This window comes from Hypanus sabinus, chromosome 8 (genome assembly GCF_030144855.1).
Source record: "Hypanus sabinus isolate sHypSab1 chromosome 8, sHypSab1.hap1, whole genome shotgun sequence".
Taxonomy (NCBI): domain Eukaryota; kingdom Metazoa; phylum Chordata; class Chondrichthyes; order Myliobatiformes; family Dasyatidae; genus Hypanus; species Hypanus sabinus.
The window spans coordinates 112,400,970-112,417,110 of NC_082713.1; the positions used below are offsets into that span (position 1 = coordinate 112,400,970).

Genomic DNA, 16,141 nt, shown 5'->3' on the forward strand with positions numbered 1-16,141 from the left:
CTTATCCCGGCTTCCGCCCCCTTTGTTTCCAGACCTGATGAAAGGTCTTGGCCCAGAACGCTGACCATTTATTCCCCTCCACAGATGCTGCCTGCCCTGTTCCGTTTCTCCGGCATTCAGTGCTTGTTGCTCTGGGTGTGTTTCATGTTGCTGAGGACTTGCTGTAGGGTCAGATGTTCTCTGTCTCGTCTGTGGCACTCAGAGAGTGACTGATTGTTCCCCAGACACAATGAGAAAAAAATCAACGGCTTGCTTTCCTCCCTGCCATCAGCAACACATTCGTCCCTCTGTATATTGCCAGCAAAGCTTTGGTATTACCCGCTTGTCTCTCCCTTCTACACTCCATATGCTCCATGTTCACATTCCTATTCTCTTATTTTGCCTCATGGCCTATTCTCCTGCCGCAATGAGTCCACACTCAGCCTGGAGGGGGAGCATCTCATTTTCCATCTGGGTAGCTTCCAACTTGATGGAATGAACATTGATTTTGCTAACTTCTGTAATTTCTCCCCCTCCCCCTTTCTCTCTGCTATTTCCTATTCTCGTTCCCCTCCCACCCCTTCTTCTCCCTTGCCCATCACCTTCTACTGGTACCCCTTTCTTCCATGGCCCACCGTCCTCTCCTATTAGATTCCTCCTTCTTCAGCCCTTTCCCACTTTCACCAATCACCTTCCAGTTCCTCACTTCACCCCTCCTCAGCTATCTCACCTATCACCTGCCAGGTTGTATTCCCACCCCCCACCACTTTCTTATTCTGGCTTCAGCCCCCTTCCTTAGCAGTCCCAAACTATCTTGGGCTAAAATGTTGATTGTTTATTCGTCTGCTGCCTGAGATTCTCCAGCACTTTGTGGGCATTGTTCAAGAGTTCCTGCACCTTGTGTTTCTGAGCAGGATTCCGATTTCCATTGGGTATGAGAAAGTTGCTAAATGCGTTTTTTGGTGGTGTTTCCATAGCTAATTTTAATTTATATTTAAAAATCACCTTTCTAATTGCAGGGAATCCCTAGAAGCATAGCCGCTGTTCTGCTAAAGGTGTTTGATGGCTCTGGGCCCGCTGGAGTTCAGAAGAATGAGGGGGAAACCTCAATGAAACCTACCGAATACTGAAAGGCCTAGATAGAAGGGACGTGGAGAAGATGCTGTCAAAATCGAACAAGTCTAGGACCAAAGGGTGCAAACTCAGAATAGAAGGATGTTCTTTTAGAACAGAGATGAGGAATTTCTTTAATCAAACAGTGGTGAATCTGTGGAATTCACTGCCATGGACAACTGTGGAGTTCAAGTCACTGGGTGTATTTAAAGTTGAATAGTTGTTGATTAGTCTGGGTGTTAAAAGTTACTGGGAAAAGGCAGGAGAAAAGGATTGATTCAGATAATAAATCGGTCAAGATGGAATGGTGGAGCAAATAAAAGAAAGATGATAGCTCTGCGTCTATACTCGCTGGAATTTAGAAGAACAAAGGAGGATCTCATTGAAACCTTTTGAATGTTGAAAGGCCTAGACAGTGTAGATGTTGACAGGATGTTTCCCATGGTGGAGGAGTCTAGGACAAGAGACACAGCCTCAGGATAGAGGGGCATCTATTTAAAACAGATGCGGAGAAATTTCTTTAGCCAGAGGATGGTGAACCACAGGCAGCTGTGGAGGCCAGGTCGATGGGTTAGTTTAAGGCAGAGCTTGATAGGTTCTTGATTGGACACAATATCAAACATTATGGGGAGAAGATTGGGGAGTCGGGCTGAGGAGGGGAAAAAAGGATCAGCCATGATTGAATGGTGGCGCAAACTTGATGGGCCAAGTGGCCTAATTCTACCCTGTGGCTTATGGTCTTATGGAAAAGGAGAGAGGGGGAGCGGGGGAGAAATACCATAATTTGGAAAAATTGATATTTACGCCGTCAGGCTGGAGGCTACCCAGATGCAGTATGACATACCTCATGAGGAGTACTAGAATGAAGACTTGTCTGAACTACAGTTGCTAATATCAAACCTAACTGGCAATGTGAACACTTACTGGGATAAAGTGACCCTTTTCTCAATAGTTTGCATGCAAGTATTTTTCATTAGGAATCAGGCCAAATTTGGAGTTCCAGTCACTGCAATATCAATAAGATCGAAAGAGTGCAGAGAAAATTTGCAAGGATGTTCCCAGGACTTGAGGACCTGAATTATAAGGAAAGGTTGAATAGGTTAAGACTTTATTCCCTAACTCCAAGTGGTGGACAGCAGAAATAACCTCATCATTTTCCCCATCAAGTCCTCCTAGACCATCAAATGGGACCTCCTCTCATTCTTCCCCGGAATAAGTCTAGTCAAATGTCATTTGTGTAGCAGATACGGGTAAGCAGACCAAGACTGTACACAGCACTCCTGGTGTTGGCAACTGCTAAATAACTCAAGTAAGTTTTCCTTACATTTGCATCTATCTTGTGGGCTGCCCCCAACACAGGATGTGTTGGTTGTTAACACAAGTGATGCATTTCACCGCGTGTTTCTGATGCCTACAAATATACAGAGGCCATTGGCCCAGTGGCTCAATGCTGGCTCCTGGGGAGAAATCCCATTAGTTTCAACCCTGCTTGGCAGGCTAGTGTTGCAGTTGGAACATTACTATAACAGCTTTACACTAACCACTGTGTTACCTTAAAGCTTGGATGATTTTATGTGCCAGCATTTTCATGAAAATTACCTTTACTCCTAACCTATGAGAATATACTCAGGTAGTCTTTATTTCCCGCAGATGAACAATAATGAATCCAAACTTACCTGTCTCACAGTGGACTCCTCTCCATCCAGGTTCACATTCACAGCTACCGTCTCCATTGATTCCTTCACTGCATTTACCCTGGACACACATGCACTCTAGAAAATCATTGACACCATTGGTTATTCGTGAATCATTCCGAAACACCGGCAGAGACACAGGGGAGACTGCAGATGCTGGAAATCTGAATCGACACAGAACAAAATTCTGCAGGAATTCAGCAGGTCAGTCAGTGTCAACGGAGGAAAATGTAAGTCAGTATTTAGGGCCAACAGCCTTCATAAGGACTGGAAAGGAACGGGACAGAAGCCAGAATAAAAAGTTAAGCATCAGGACTTTAGGTCCATTCCCACAGCTGGCCACTAGAAACCCTCAGTTTCTGGCCATGCTGCGTTACTTGTATGGTAATTGACTACACTGGTGCCTAGTTATTTTGAGTATTAAAGCTGTGTGAGTTATGCTGCTTTTCACACAGTCTTTGAGCTTACACTTGAGGGTGTGCCTTTCTTGCAATTCAACACTGAATTTCCTCTGAATTTTTTTTTTGCTTTTGTCTGGCTATTTTTTTATATACTGGACTTGTTTTATTTGGTTTCAGTCTGTTGTGTTTTTTGGAAATACTCGCCTGCTCCTTTTGATTCCTGTTATTGTTATATTGAAGCACTGCCTGATTTGGATTATTGCCTTGGTTTTGGAGCTATGCTGGAAAGGCAAGGTATCCAGTAAAGTACCTTTATGAATATTCATCCCAGCCTCCTGGAGACCAGAACTGCACACAGTACTCCAGGTGCAGCCTCACCAGTACCCTGTATAGTTTCAGCACGACCTCCCTGCTCTTCAATTCAATCCCTCTAGCAACAAAGGACAACATTCCATGTGCTTTCTTGATAGCTTGTTGCCCCTGCAAACCAACCTTTTGTGATTCATGCACAAGTCCCTCTGCACAGCAGCATGCTGCAATATTTTAGCATTTAAATACTAATCTGCTGTTTCATTTTTCCTTCCAAAGTGGATGACCTCACATTTACCAACATTGTATTCTATCTGACAGACCCATGCCCACTCACTTAACCTACTTATATCCTCCTGTAGACTCTCTGCATCTTCTGCACAATTTATTTTTCCATTCAATTTAATATCATCAGCAAATTTAGATACACTACACTCAGTCCCCTCTTCCAGATGGGTAATGTATATCATGAACAGCACTGACCCGTGTGGCATAAAGCTCACCACTGATTGCCAACCAGAGTAACACCCATGTATCCCAACTCTCTGCTTTCTAATAGTTAACCAATCCTCTATCCATGCTAATACATCACCCCCAACTCTATTCATTCTTATTTTGTGGATATGTCTTTTATGCAGCACCTTATCAAACACTTTCTGGAAATCTGAGTAAATAGCGTCCATCTGTTCTCCTCTATACACTGTGCTTGTTATATTCTCAAAAGAACTCTGCTAAGTTTGTATTTTTATCTTTTTAACTTCCACTGGCTGCTTGTTCCAAATATGAACCACACTCTGCATTAAGTGTTCCTGTTAGATCTTTCCCCACTTATCTTTACCTCTAGTTTTTGGTTCCCCATTCCTAGGGTGACCACCCTCAGAATGGGGAACCAAGGGTGATCAGCTTAATGTGAAAAAGACTAAGGAGCTGGTGGTGGACCTGAGGAGGGCTAAGGCACCGGTGACCCCTGTTTCCATCCAAGGGGTCAGTGTGGATATATTGGAGGATTACAAATACCTGGGGATACGAATTGACAATAAACTGGACTGGTCAAAGAACACTAGGCTGTCTACAAGAAGGGCCAGAGCCGTCTCTATTTCCTGAGGAGACTGAGGTCCTTTAACATCTGCCGGATGATGCTGAGGATGTTCTATGAGTTTGTTGTGGCCAGTGCTATCATGTTTGCTATTGTGTGCTGGGGCAGCAGGCTGAGGGTAGCAGACACCAACAGAATCAACAAACTCATTCGTAAGGCCAGTGATATTGTGGGGGTGGAATTGGACTCTCTGACGGTGGTGTCTGAAAAGAGGATGCTGTCCAAGTTGCATGCCATCTTGGACAATGCCTCCCATCTACTCCATAATATACTGGTTAGGCACAGGAGAACATTCAGCCAGAGACTCATTCCACCGAGATGTAACACTGAGCATCATAGGAAGTCATTCCTGCCTGTGGCCATCAAACTTTACAACTCCTCCCTCGGAGTGTCAGACATCCTGAGCCAATAGGCTGGTCCTGGACTTATTTCCACTTGGCATGATTAACTTATTATTATTTAATTATTTATGGTTTTATATTGCTATATTTCTACACTATTCTTGGTTGGTGCGGCTGTAACGAAACTCAATTTCCCTCGGGATCAATAAAGTATGTCAGTCTGTCTGTCTATCTATGCTTCTCATAATCTTATACACCTCTATAAGGTCAGTCCTCAGGATCAGGGAATAGAGTGCTTGCCTGCCCAAATCTACTCATAACTTAGGCCCTGGAATTCTGGCAATAGTCTTGTAAATCTTTGACATCATTTGTACTCTCCAGGAAGCATGGAGGTGCCAGGGTAGGTAGAGGATCGCAGGTTCTCTCTTTTGGGATTTCATAATTGCCTGGCCAAGTCCAACCATACTGATATCACGGCCAAGAAAGTTCATCACACCTCTACTTTCAGATTCACCTTTTTCTATCACTTGTTAATCAAACATACAGTACAGTGAAATGTATTAGCAACCAGCACACCTAAGGATGTGCTTGGGCAGTCCACAAGTGTTGCACACACATTCCAGCCAACGCAGGGTGCTTGCAATGTTTTACAGAATAATGCAAGCAGCAGCAACAACAAAATGACACAAGATGACAACAACAAAACAAGCCCATTTCCCATCCCTGCCATTTACCCACCCCCTCGCACAGTTAGGCCTCCAAACCCAAGACAGACCACTTCCTCGGGCAGCTAAAGAAATTCGTCAGGTCCTTGTTGACTCTGACTAATTTTTAATCGATGGACTATAATAGTTCTGTCTGGATGCACCTCAGCTTGATATGGCAACTGCTCCTCATGTGACCACAAGAAACTGGACGCAGCACGTCACAGACAGCAGCCTCCCCCTATGGACGCTCACTACACTTCTTGCTGCCTCAGTGAAGCGGCCAGCATAATCAAAGATCCACACACACCAGATATCCTCTCTTCTCCCCTCTCCCATTGGGCAGAAGTTGCAAGAATCTTTGAGTCATAGAACACTACAGAACAGAAAAGGGGCCCTTTGGCCCATCTATACTGTCCTGATAAGGCTGAAAACGTACCAGCAGGCTCAAGGACAGCTTCTATCCCAGAATTATCAGACTCTTGAATGGACTCTTGTATGATGAGATGGACTCTTGGTCTCACAATCTACCTCGCTACTGTATATCTGCTCCACATTTGTACAGTAGCTTTTGTACTTTATTCTAGATTGCTTTTGTTTTACCTTGTAATTGTGCTACCTCAATGCATTGTATAATGATCTGATCTGTATGAACAGAACGCAAGACAAGCTTTTCACTGTATCTCAGTACACGTAACAATAGTAAACCAAAACCAATAATAATTTGGAAGGTTTTAAGAAGGTTTTCCTGACATTAGAACCCCAAAAGAACAGATTTATTAAATTTAATTTCATAACACCTCCCAGTGAGATTTGTAACTATGTAGAGCACACTAACATTTCGCTGGCTCTCTGCTTAAGCGATTAATAGGCTGTGTAGCGTTTTATCAGATCATAAATAGTTTTCCGTAAAGCAACATGTGCAAGCTGTGGCAATAAATAAAACTTGAAGGAGGAGGATTTCCTCTGAACTCCAAGTGATAATGGGATTTAACCATCGCATCGGAATTCCTTGGTTGTTTTCAGAACAGATTTATAATCTGTAGGGGCAGGGGATTGCACATTTCATGCTCGATTTACAATACGTTTTTATGGGCAAGGCTGGCCATCCGTCATCACACTTGATGAGGAGGTGGTGGTGAGCTACCTTTGTGAGGTCTAGGTGCATTCACGGTGCTGTAGGAGAGGGAGACCCAGTGACCGTGAAGGAGTGGAGATGGATCTCCAAGTCAAGATGATGTGTAACCATCACTGCAGAGAGTTGCAATCTCAGCCCGCCCTGTCATGGGCACTGGCCTCAGTGTCGAGAGCATCTTCAAAAGGTGGTGTCCATCACTGAGGACCCCAAACATCCAGGAAAGTCCAGGGATTTTCTTGCACAACAGTCTTAAGAACTTATGGGGAATGGTGCCAAAAACAAAAAAAAATCCAGTGAGATAGTTGTTCTGTGGACAAAAATGCCTTTTAAATATGAGAGGTCAGAGGGGAATGGCTGGACTAGTTCAAGATGACAGTAGCTTGGCCCACGATAGTGTAGCGGTTAGCACGATGCCGTAACAGCTCAGGCATTCCGGAGTTTGGAGTTCCGTTTTGATGCTAATCTGTAAGGAGCCTCTGTATGAGGGTATTACGTAGTATAATATGAGGGTATACTCTGGGCCTTCCTAATTCCAACCCCCACCCCCCCCACAATCCAAAGATGTTTGGGTTAGTTAATTGGTCATTATAAATAAGGGTTAATTGGGGTTGTGGAGTTGCAGGTGCAGCTTGGCTCAAAGGGACATAAGGGCCTAATCTGCACTGTATCGCTGAATAATCACATTTCAACAGCGGTGTGCAGAAAAGCATCTCTGAACACACAACGCATCAAACTTTGAAGAGGACGGGCTACAGCAGCAGAAGACCATGAACAGATGACTCAGTGGCCTCTTTATTAAACGCAAGAGCTACGGAACAAAGCAGCTACTGAGTGTATAAACCTCGTGATCGGTTTGCTAAGATAGTCGGGGTACATACCTTGATCACAGTGTATTCCGTACATCCCTTTGACACAGGTCTCACAGGCTGTACCTGTAAAACCTTCCTGACATGTGCAGATCCCTGTGCCGTTGATACCATCCTGGCAAAGTCCGTTCCCAAGGCACCAGCTTCCAATCTTCCCCGGGCATGCTTGGCACTGCGTCCCAAAGTAGCCAGGGCAGCAGTCTCGGGTCTGAAGTAAAGTCAGAAGCAATGGTGTGGTTAGTAATACTGGTTCCAGGGTCTGCCCCGTGCCAAATGCAACACTTCAGCTGTGCTCAGCATGACAGAGTGCGGGCTAGCTCAACCCTTCTCTGGGACACTGCCTCTGGAGCCCTGTATCAAGTCCATGCTGATACAGGATCCCCAACTTCATTGAAATAGGAGAAAAAGAAAGGCAAGCTACTTGTTTTCAATTATTTCACTTTATTGTTTTTAATTACCCTAAATTTTTAATTAAGTTTTTAAATGTTTTTTTGTTTTTTTTAAATTGCAGGATCACATTACCTGTAGATTACATAGAATCAAGTAAATTTTTATTGATATACTGTGGAGACCATTCCAACATGTATCTGCTCTGTATGGAGGCTCAATTGCACAGGATTGCAAGAAGCTGTAGAAGGCTGTCAACTCAGCCAGCTCCACTGTGGCCACAATCCTCTCCACCATTGGGGACGTCTTCAAGAGGTGATGCCTCAAGAAGGCAGTGTCTATCATCGAAGACCCTCAGCATTTGGGACATGCCTTTTTCTAGTTGCTACCATCAGGGGGAAGGTTCAGGAGCCTGAAGACCCACACTCAACAATTCAAAAATCAACTTCTTCCCCTCCACCACCAGATTTCTGAAAGGGTCCATGAACCTGTGAACCTTTTATTTTTAACTATTTGATTATTTTGTAATTTATAGTAATTTTATGTCTTTGCACTGGACTGTTGCCACAAAACAACAAAAAAATTTCATGGCATATAAAGAAAATAACCTGATTTTGATTCTCATGAGCTTCTATATTTTTAAAATTTTTTAATTAGTTTTTTTATACATTTTACAGATTAAAAAACCCCAAATCACAATGAGGAACATTAATACAGTGCAAAATTAAGCATACAATGACAATATAATACAAAGAAAGAGAATTTTAAAAAAAGCACCTAAATTGAAGACAAGTAAACTTAGTATCCTCCCCAAGCCCCACAACACAAAAAAAAACTCCAGACCAACCACAACACAATATAGAGAATATAAATCAGGACAATCAAGCTCCCAGACTGTGAATACACTTAGCAACAGAGGATAGTAATGCCTACTACCAGAGGAAAAAAAGGAGCTGAAAGCAAGGGACCGAAAAGAAAAAAACCCTAGTCAAGAGGAAGGTTATGAAAGTACTCGATAAAAAGTCCCCAGACCTTATGGAACTTTAGGTCCGAATTAAGAACTGAATAATGAATTTTTTTGAGGTCCAAGCAGGCCATAATGTCGTTAAGCCATTGAGCATGGGTGGGCAGGGCAACATCTGTCCATCTGAGGAGGATCAAGCGTCTAGCCAGGAGACAGGCAAAGGATAATATTCGGCATTTGGTGGGACTCAGACATAAATCTGTCTCTCCCCAGAAACCGAACAAAGCAATTAAGGGGTTTGGTTCTAGGTGCTGATTCAGAATATATGATAACGTAGTGAAGACATCTTTCCAAAATTTCTCCAAGCTAGGACAGAACCAGTACATATGAATGAGAGAGGCCTCGCCCCTCTTGCATTTATCACAGAGCGGACTAACGCTAGGGTAGAATCGAGATAGTTTAGATTTAGACATATGGGCTCTATGAACAATCTTAAACTGTAAAAGGCAATAGCGAGCACAAAGAGAGGTTGAGTTAACTGATTTGAGAATCGAGTCCCAGCTCTCATCAGATAAGGAGGTATTTAAATCCTGCTCCCATGCCATTTTAATTTTATCCACAGGGGCCCGTCGTAAGGCTGCTAATTTATCTCAAATAATTGATATTAAACCTTTACCTAGTGGATTAATGGAAAGAAATAAGTCTATAGCATTTTTCACAGGCATTTCAGGAAAGTTAGGAAGCTTCTATATTTTATATTAATTTTTAAAAAAGGATTTTCAAATATGAAGGAATAAAACAATTAAAAATCACTTGCAGCTTTTGCAAGGACAGGCCTGGGGTGAGGGTTTTGCTTGCTGTGAAAGCTTTTAGGGTTTTTATTAGAGGCAGATCTTCCTCTAATAAAAACCCTAAAAGCTTTCACAGCTTCACCCTGCTGAAGTCCCTGGCTGCACTGAGACACACTGGTCGGTTCAGGAAGCTTCACATCAGTGAAATGTGCATATAGACCAGAGAAGGACAGGGCTGGGTAGACATTAGGCGCTAATTTGGTTGGAAGACCAGGAAGCCAAATCTTGTCCTTAATGTCTAATGCACTAGGTACCCTTCATAATAAGTCATAGATTAACACAGGCTATTTGGCCTAACTAGTCCATGCTAACCACAGCATCCTCCCAGCTAGTTCAGTCCATAACCCTCCAGGACCCTCCTCTCCGTGTACCTATCCCTGTGCCTCTTAAGTGTTGCAATTGTACCTGCCTCCATCACTTCCTCTGGAATCAAGTGGGATTTCAACTTGCAAACACAAGGAAATCTGCAGATGCTGGAAATTCAAGCAACACACACAAAATGCCGGTGGAACACAGCAGGTCAGGCAGCATCTATAGGGAGAAGCGCTGTTGATGTTTCGAGCTGAGACCCTTCGTCAGGACTAACTGAAAGGAAAGATAGTAAGAGATTTGAAAGTAGGAGGGGGAGGGGGAAATGCAAAATGGTAGGAGAAGACCAGAAGGGGTAGGGTGAAGTGAAGAGTTGGAAAGGTGATTGGCAAAAGGGATACAGAGCTGGAGAAGGGAAAGGATATTACAGAGCTGCAGACTGGGAGACTATTTCGCTGAACACCTACACTCTGTCTGCCATTGAATGCCCCATTCCCATTCTGATATGTCTATCCATGGCCTCCTCTACTGTCAAGATGAAGCCACACTCAGGAGGAATAACACCTTATATACCGTCTGGGTAGCCTCCAACCTGATGGCATGAACATTGACTTCTCTAACTTCCGTTAATGCCCCTCCTCCCCTTCTTACCCCATCCCTGATATATTTAGTATTTCTCCCTCCCCCTTTTTTTCTCTCTCTCTGCCAATCACTCTGCCTGTTCTCCATCTCCCTCTGGTGCTCCCCTCCCCCTTTCTTTCTCCCTCGGCCACCCGTCCCATGATCCTTTCCCTTCTCCAGCTCTGTATCCCTTTTGCCAATCACCTTTCCAGCTCTCAGCTTCACCCCACCCCCTCCGGTCTTCTCCTATCATTTCGCATTCCCCCCCCCCCCCACTTTCAAATTTCTTACTATCTTTCCTTTCAGTAAGTCCTGACGAAGGGTCTCGGCCCGAAAAGTCGACAGCGCTTCTTCCTATAGATGCTGCCTGGCCTGCTGTGTTCCACCAGCATTTTGTTTGTGTTGCTGGGATTTCAGCTTCTTCTCCCTTCCTTTCTAGTCCTAATAGGAAGGGTCACGGCCTGAAACGCTGATTCTTTACGCCTCTCCATAGGTACTACCTGTGCTGCTGAATTCCTCAGTATTTTGTGTGCGTTGGTCTGGATTTTCAACATCTGCAGTATCTCTTGTGTTTAGAATTGTAGATCAAGGTTTTGCACAATGGTTGTGATTGTTGTCAATGACATATATTTGGTCATGAACTATATTCCATTTGTACCTTATATCAGATATGAATTTTACTTACAATCACAGTTTGCACACAGGTTGATGCACATCCAAGGTAGAGTAACCTCTTCCCTTGTAGATATGATACAAGGATACAGCTCTTCCTCTTCCCCGGCTGAGGAATGAAAAATAAAAAGATAAAAATAAAACAAAATTCTGCACCAAAGCTGAGGAATATTTCCCATCATATTCCGACAAGGAAAGTCAGTTCTTACCATGGGGGTTAATCCAGCAGGACAGTTCGGTTTCTGCTGACAATTAATGCACCTGCCCTTTAGGAAAGAACAAATATTTAAGTTCATTGTCATTCATCTATACATGTGTATACAGCTAAATGAAACAATGTTCCTCTGGGGCCAAGGTGCAAAACTCAGTTCATTTAGTTACAATCCAACACATACAGCCCCAAAATAATATTAGCACAAGTCCCTGAGAGGCACGGACTGAAGATTGACCGGCTGACATAAAGTGTGAGGTGCATGCTTATATTAGGCAGGATAATGTTACTGGCTCATTATAATAAACAAACAGTTGTATAAATATGTGAAACAGCAGCAATGAAAGATGAAAAGTGACCAGAGCAGGATGAGAATGCGCCGATGATTTAGGGAATGGGGAGGAGGCAGCCAGACATTCAGACAGGGAGTACATGTGTGCTTGGCGCCGGCAGGGTATTAAGTCTAACAGTCTGGAGAAAGAAGCTGTTACCCATCCTGACTGTTCTTCTCCTTACGCTGCGCTACCCTCTGTCTGACAGGATAATCAAAGAGCTGGTGGGAAGGATTTGAGGGGTCTTTGACACGGTTGGAGATAGTTATACATGAGAGCTTTGTGAGTTCCATGTAGCCTATTACAAATAAACTCTTCTCAGGCTTCCAACCAGGTACAGGAATCAATTGTAAATGACGTTTCAATGACAAACTCTGCCACCTTTGTCACGGATGATGCCTGTGTATGTCTAGCCCGGTAGTATATATATATACCCTTGTCGTTCATCCCTCTTGATTGGTTGGTCCTTACCCAATCAGGTTTTCCCTGTCCCACCTTGTTTACAATCAAATTCCAGTTCTTGCTTAGGGTGAGACCTTTGACTTCGTTAAAATTCTTTTTCAATGGCTCCCTTCACCAGGCAGTCCCAAAACCTATTGGTGCGGCACAGTAGTTTTGTGTAGTCGAAGTCAATCCTATGGCCTTTGCGAATGTAATGTTCTGCTACTACCAAACGGATACACCTCCTGTGCTCCGTGATGCATCCCGTCTTTGCATTCACAGAGAATCCCATGTGCTCCAGCTGTCCTGAGCCCCCAGGTCATCTTTGGCCTGCACAGGCTGGGTTTGAGCTTCCTTACGGGTGGTGTACCCGAGAGGAGTTCATTTGTCATGTATACCAGGAAAGCACCAGATCCTTTTTGTCTAGTCTATTAGTTGCTCTTCTAGACCCACCAGAGTTTTTATGGTTTCTTTCCAAAATGGACCTTATGGATTCAGAATTGAAATTGGCAACATTTATACATTACTCTTTCTGCACATTCACGTCAGAAGTTTTCAATTGTTAATGCTAATGAGGCGATGGAATTTCAGCAGTCCATTAAACTCATATCTTTGACCAGAATCTCAATATTGGAATTCATTGATACCGATGGTTTAACTTCAGAGGGTTGTAAACTCAGCCAGCTCTATCACAGATACAAGTCTCTTCACTATCAAGGACACCTTCCAAAAGCACTGCCTCAAGAGGGCAGCATCTATCACTAAGGACCCTCACAATCCAGCACTTGCCCTCTTCTCACTACCATTGGGGAGGAAGTACAAGAGTCTGAAGACTCATACTCAATGTTTTAGGAAATGCATCCTCCCCTCTACCATCAGATTCCTGAACAGACAATGAACACTACCTCACTATTCCTTTTCCACACTATTTATTCACTAGTTTTTGTTGTAGTTTATAGTAATTTGTTATGGCTGTGCTGTACCGCTACCACAAAACAACAAATTTCAGAACTACCTGATTCTGATTGTGAACCTCCTGAAGTACGATAAGCAACTTCTTGAAAAGCATAAGGGTACCACTATGCTGGGCCACGTTAACTCAGTTTAATTTGTTAGATGGATATCAGCTATCCCATGACATAATTGCAAGAAAAGCTCGGGACTTCTCCCTGGTATTCTTGGTACCATTTGGCACTTTGGGACCAGTGAGAAACTGACTATTCTCACATCGTATTTAGCACAAACCTGTGACCACTACATTGCCTACATTAAAGCGATTGCTATATTCAGAAGTTCTCTGTTACAGTTATGGAGACAGAGTAATACAGCAGGCAAACAGGGCCTTCGGCCCAGCCTCTCCATGCTGACCAGGATATCAACTTAAGCTGATGCAATTTCATCCAAGCCTTATATGGTAAAGATCAGGTCTCATATAACTTATTCACAGAGGTACCCCCAAACACTACCGTTACATGTGTGAAAAGGGTTGATAGCTGTGTAAGGAAAGAGTTGTTATATGTGTAACACAATATGGAAGTTTGTAAGAAAAAAAGGAGTTGGTCTGGGATGTGGGAATATTTTGGAAAAGTACAAGGGAACCAGTCCACAGCAACGTATTGGGCATTTAGTGTGAGTACCAGTAGAGAGTACTGGGGAGTAGGCCACAATGATATACGTGTCCGCCTGGGAAAGTATGGAGTCACGGATCTTGAAGGGTATTGAAAATGGGCAATTTCTTTGTGAATCTTCTCTTAGGCTGGTTCATGACTATTGCTAAGAGCTGGAGAAAGAGCCAAGGACACTGAAGGGGGAGGGGAAAGGGGGAAGTGGGAGGAAGAGGGAGAGAGGAAGAGAGAAGGAAATGGGAGACCGAGGGAAAGTGGGGGAGAGTGGTGGAGGGGAAGGGGGTGAGAGACAGAGGGAAACAGAGAAAATGGAAAAGCTGTTGGATGCTTCAGCTTCCCTCCAGCAGTATATTGTGTGGCACAGTTTAGTGATTGTGTAATGTATTTTTTGCCTTGTTTACTATTTTATTTATCACTCTTCTTTCCTTCTGTATTTTATGCATTACATAACTCTCAATAGAGTAAATTCTCATAACCTTTAACGTGTACTGTGCCTCATTTGTTTGCAAATACGTCTTGCTGCTGAATCAGGAAAGAATAAGGAATGAATGTTAATATTTTTTTCATTACGAGCTGTCAGGTTAGTGAGTCAGGGTAGTTCAATAACTTGTGACTGCGAGTTCCTGAGGATCAGGGAAGTGGCTCTCCCAATGCTCCCTCTTGCACTTGCAGTGGTGAGGGGGAAGGTTGCAGACCCTGTGCACGATCTAGATGCCGGGTTCAGAGCTACGAGTAGCTCCTTCACATCTACAGACCTGAGCACAACCGCATTCGGAGCTACGAGTAGCTCCTTCGAATCGCTTTGAACTCTTACCGGTAACACAGTGGGATCTTTGGCGTCACATCGATTTTTCTGGATCTCCAGAACCTTTGTCAGTCCGTGGATCATTCCTTTGTCCGTTTCCACATTGGTGAAGTTGACTGGTGCGTCATTCACAAAGAGCTACAAGTAATAGGGTCACAGAGAGATACAGTGCAGAGAGAGGCCGTACTGATCATAAACCAACCAGCTCACTCACATCCTGTATTCATTTCTTTTTACTCTCCCATGTTCTTATCAGCTCCACCCCCCTCCTCCCTCACCCAATCCTGCCCCGTCACTTACACATTAGGGGCAAGTTGCTGGCTCAACTACCATCCATCAACTCCTCCACATAGCAAGGTGCATGTAAACTCCTTCTCTCAGAGTCAAGGAACCTTGGGAATTCCCTGCCCCAGAGGGTGGTGGAGGCAAGATCATTAGCTATATTTAAGGTGGAGATAGTTAAATATTTGGAAGTCAGAGGAATTGAGGGTGATGGGGAAATTGGCACAGAAGAGGAATTATGACCAGCGTAGATCATACTGAATGATAGGGCAGACTTGAGGGGCCGAGTGACCTACTCCTGCAAATATTTTCACATTCGAGTGCAGTTTATTAATTAAGTAATCTGGAATCGGAGGCAGCAATCATGACTATAAAACCCCATTTGGTTTCACAACTGTGCTTCAGGGAAGAGTTTTTAAACCACCCGGTTTGGCCAAACTTAGGATGCCACGGTCACACAGCGGTTAGCACAACGCTTTGCAGTGCCAGCAGTCGGGGTTCAGTTCCCACCGCTGCCTCTAAGGAGGCTGTACCTCCTCCTCATGACCGTGTGGGCTTCCTCCAGTTTCCTTGCAAATTCCAAACACATGCCGGTGAGTTGTGGGCACACTGTACTGGTGCTGAAGGCATGGTGACACCCTCAGACAGTGTAGATTGCTGACGTAAACTATACATTTCACTGTATATTTCAATGTTTTGATGTACTTGTGACAAATAAAGCTATCTTTCACCTCTAGCATGCAGGTATATTCTTAATATTATGGAGCAAGCTGTACAATTTTAATAAATTGTCTGTCATTGGTGAGGAGGGAGGAAAGTTATGGTTCTGCTTGTCCACACCATTCCTTTTATTAGGAAACCTATGCCAGCCAGTGACGTAACTGGTCTGTGCAATCGCTCTTCATGGCTAGCTACATCCCCAGATGTTCCACACTGTCTGCTAGCTTACTACAGCCAAACCCAGTGCTTAGGTCAGTTTGTTTTCACTCTTAATTTATGC

The 16,141-nt window shown here is 43.8% G+C and overlaps 1 protein-coding gene across 3 annotated transcripts in view; it reads right to left on the reverse strand.

The window, feature by feature from the left end:
* The window catches only part of stab2 (stabilin 2), a 292,259-nt gene that overhangs the window by 68,611 nt on the left and 207,507 nt on the right, over positions 1–16,141 (reverse strand). For all 3 annotated transcript variants that reach the window (XM_059977629.1, XM_059977628.1, XM_059977630.1), the window contains exons 35-39: positions 14,869–14,997; positions 11,655–11,711; positions 11,459–11,554; positions 7,654–7,849; positions 2,769–2,864 (exon numbers count right to left, since the gene is read on the reverse strand). In XM_059977629.1, the coding sequence (XP_059833612.1) occupies positions 2,769–2,864; positions 7,654–7,849; positions 11,459–11,554; positions 11,655–11,711; positions 14,869–14,997 (574 nt within the window). The remainder of the gene's footprint in view (positions 1–2,768; positions 2,865–7,653; positions 7,850–11,458; positions 11,555–11,654; positions 11,712–14,868; positions 14,998–16,141) is intronic.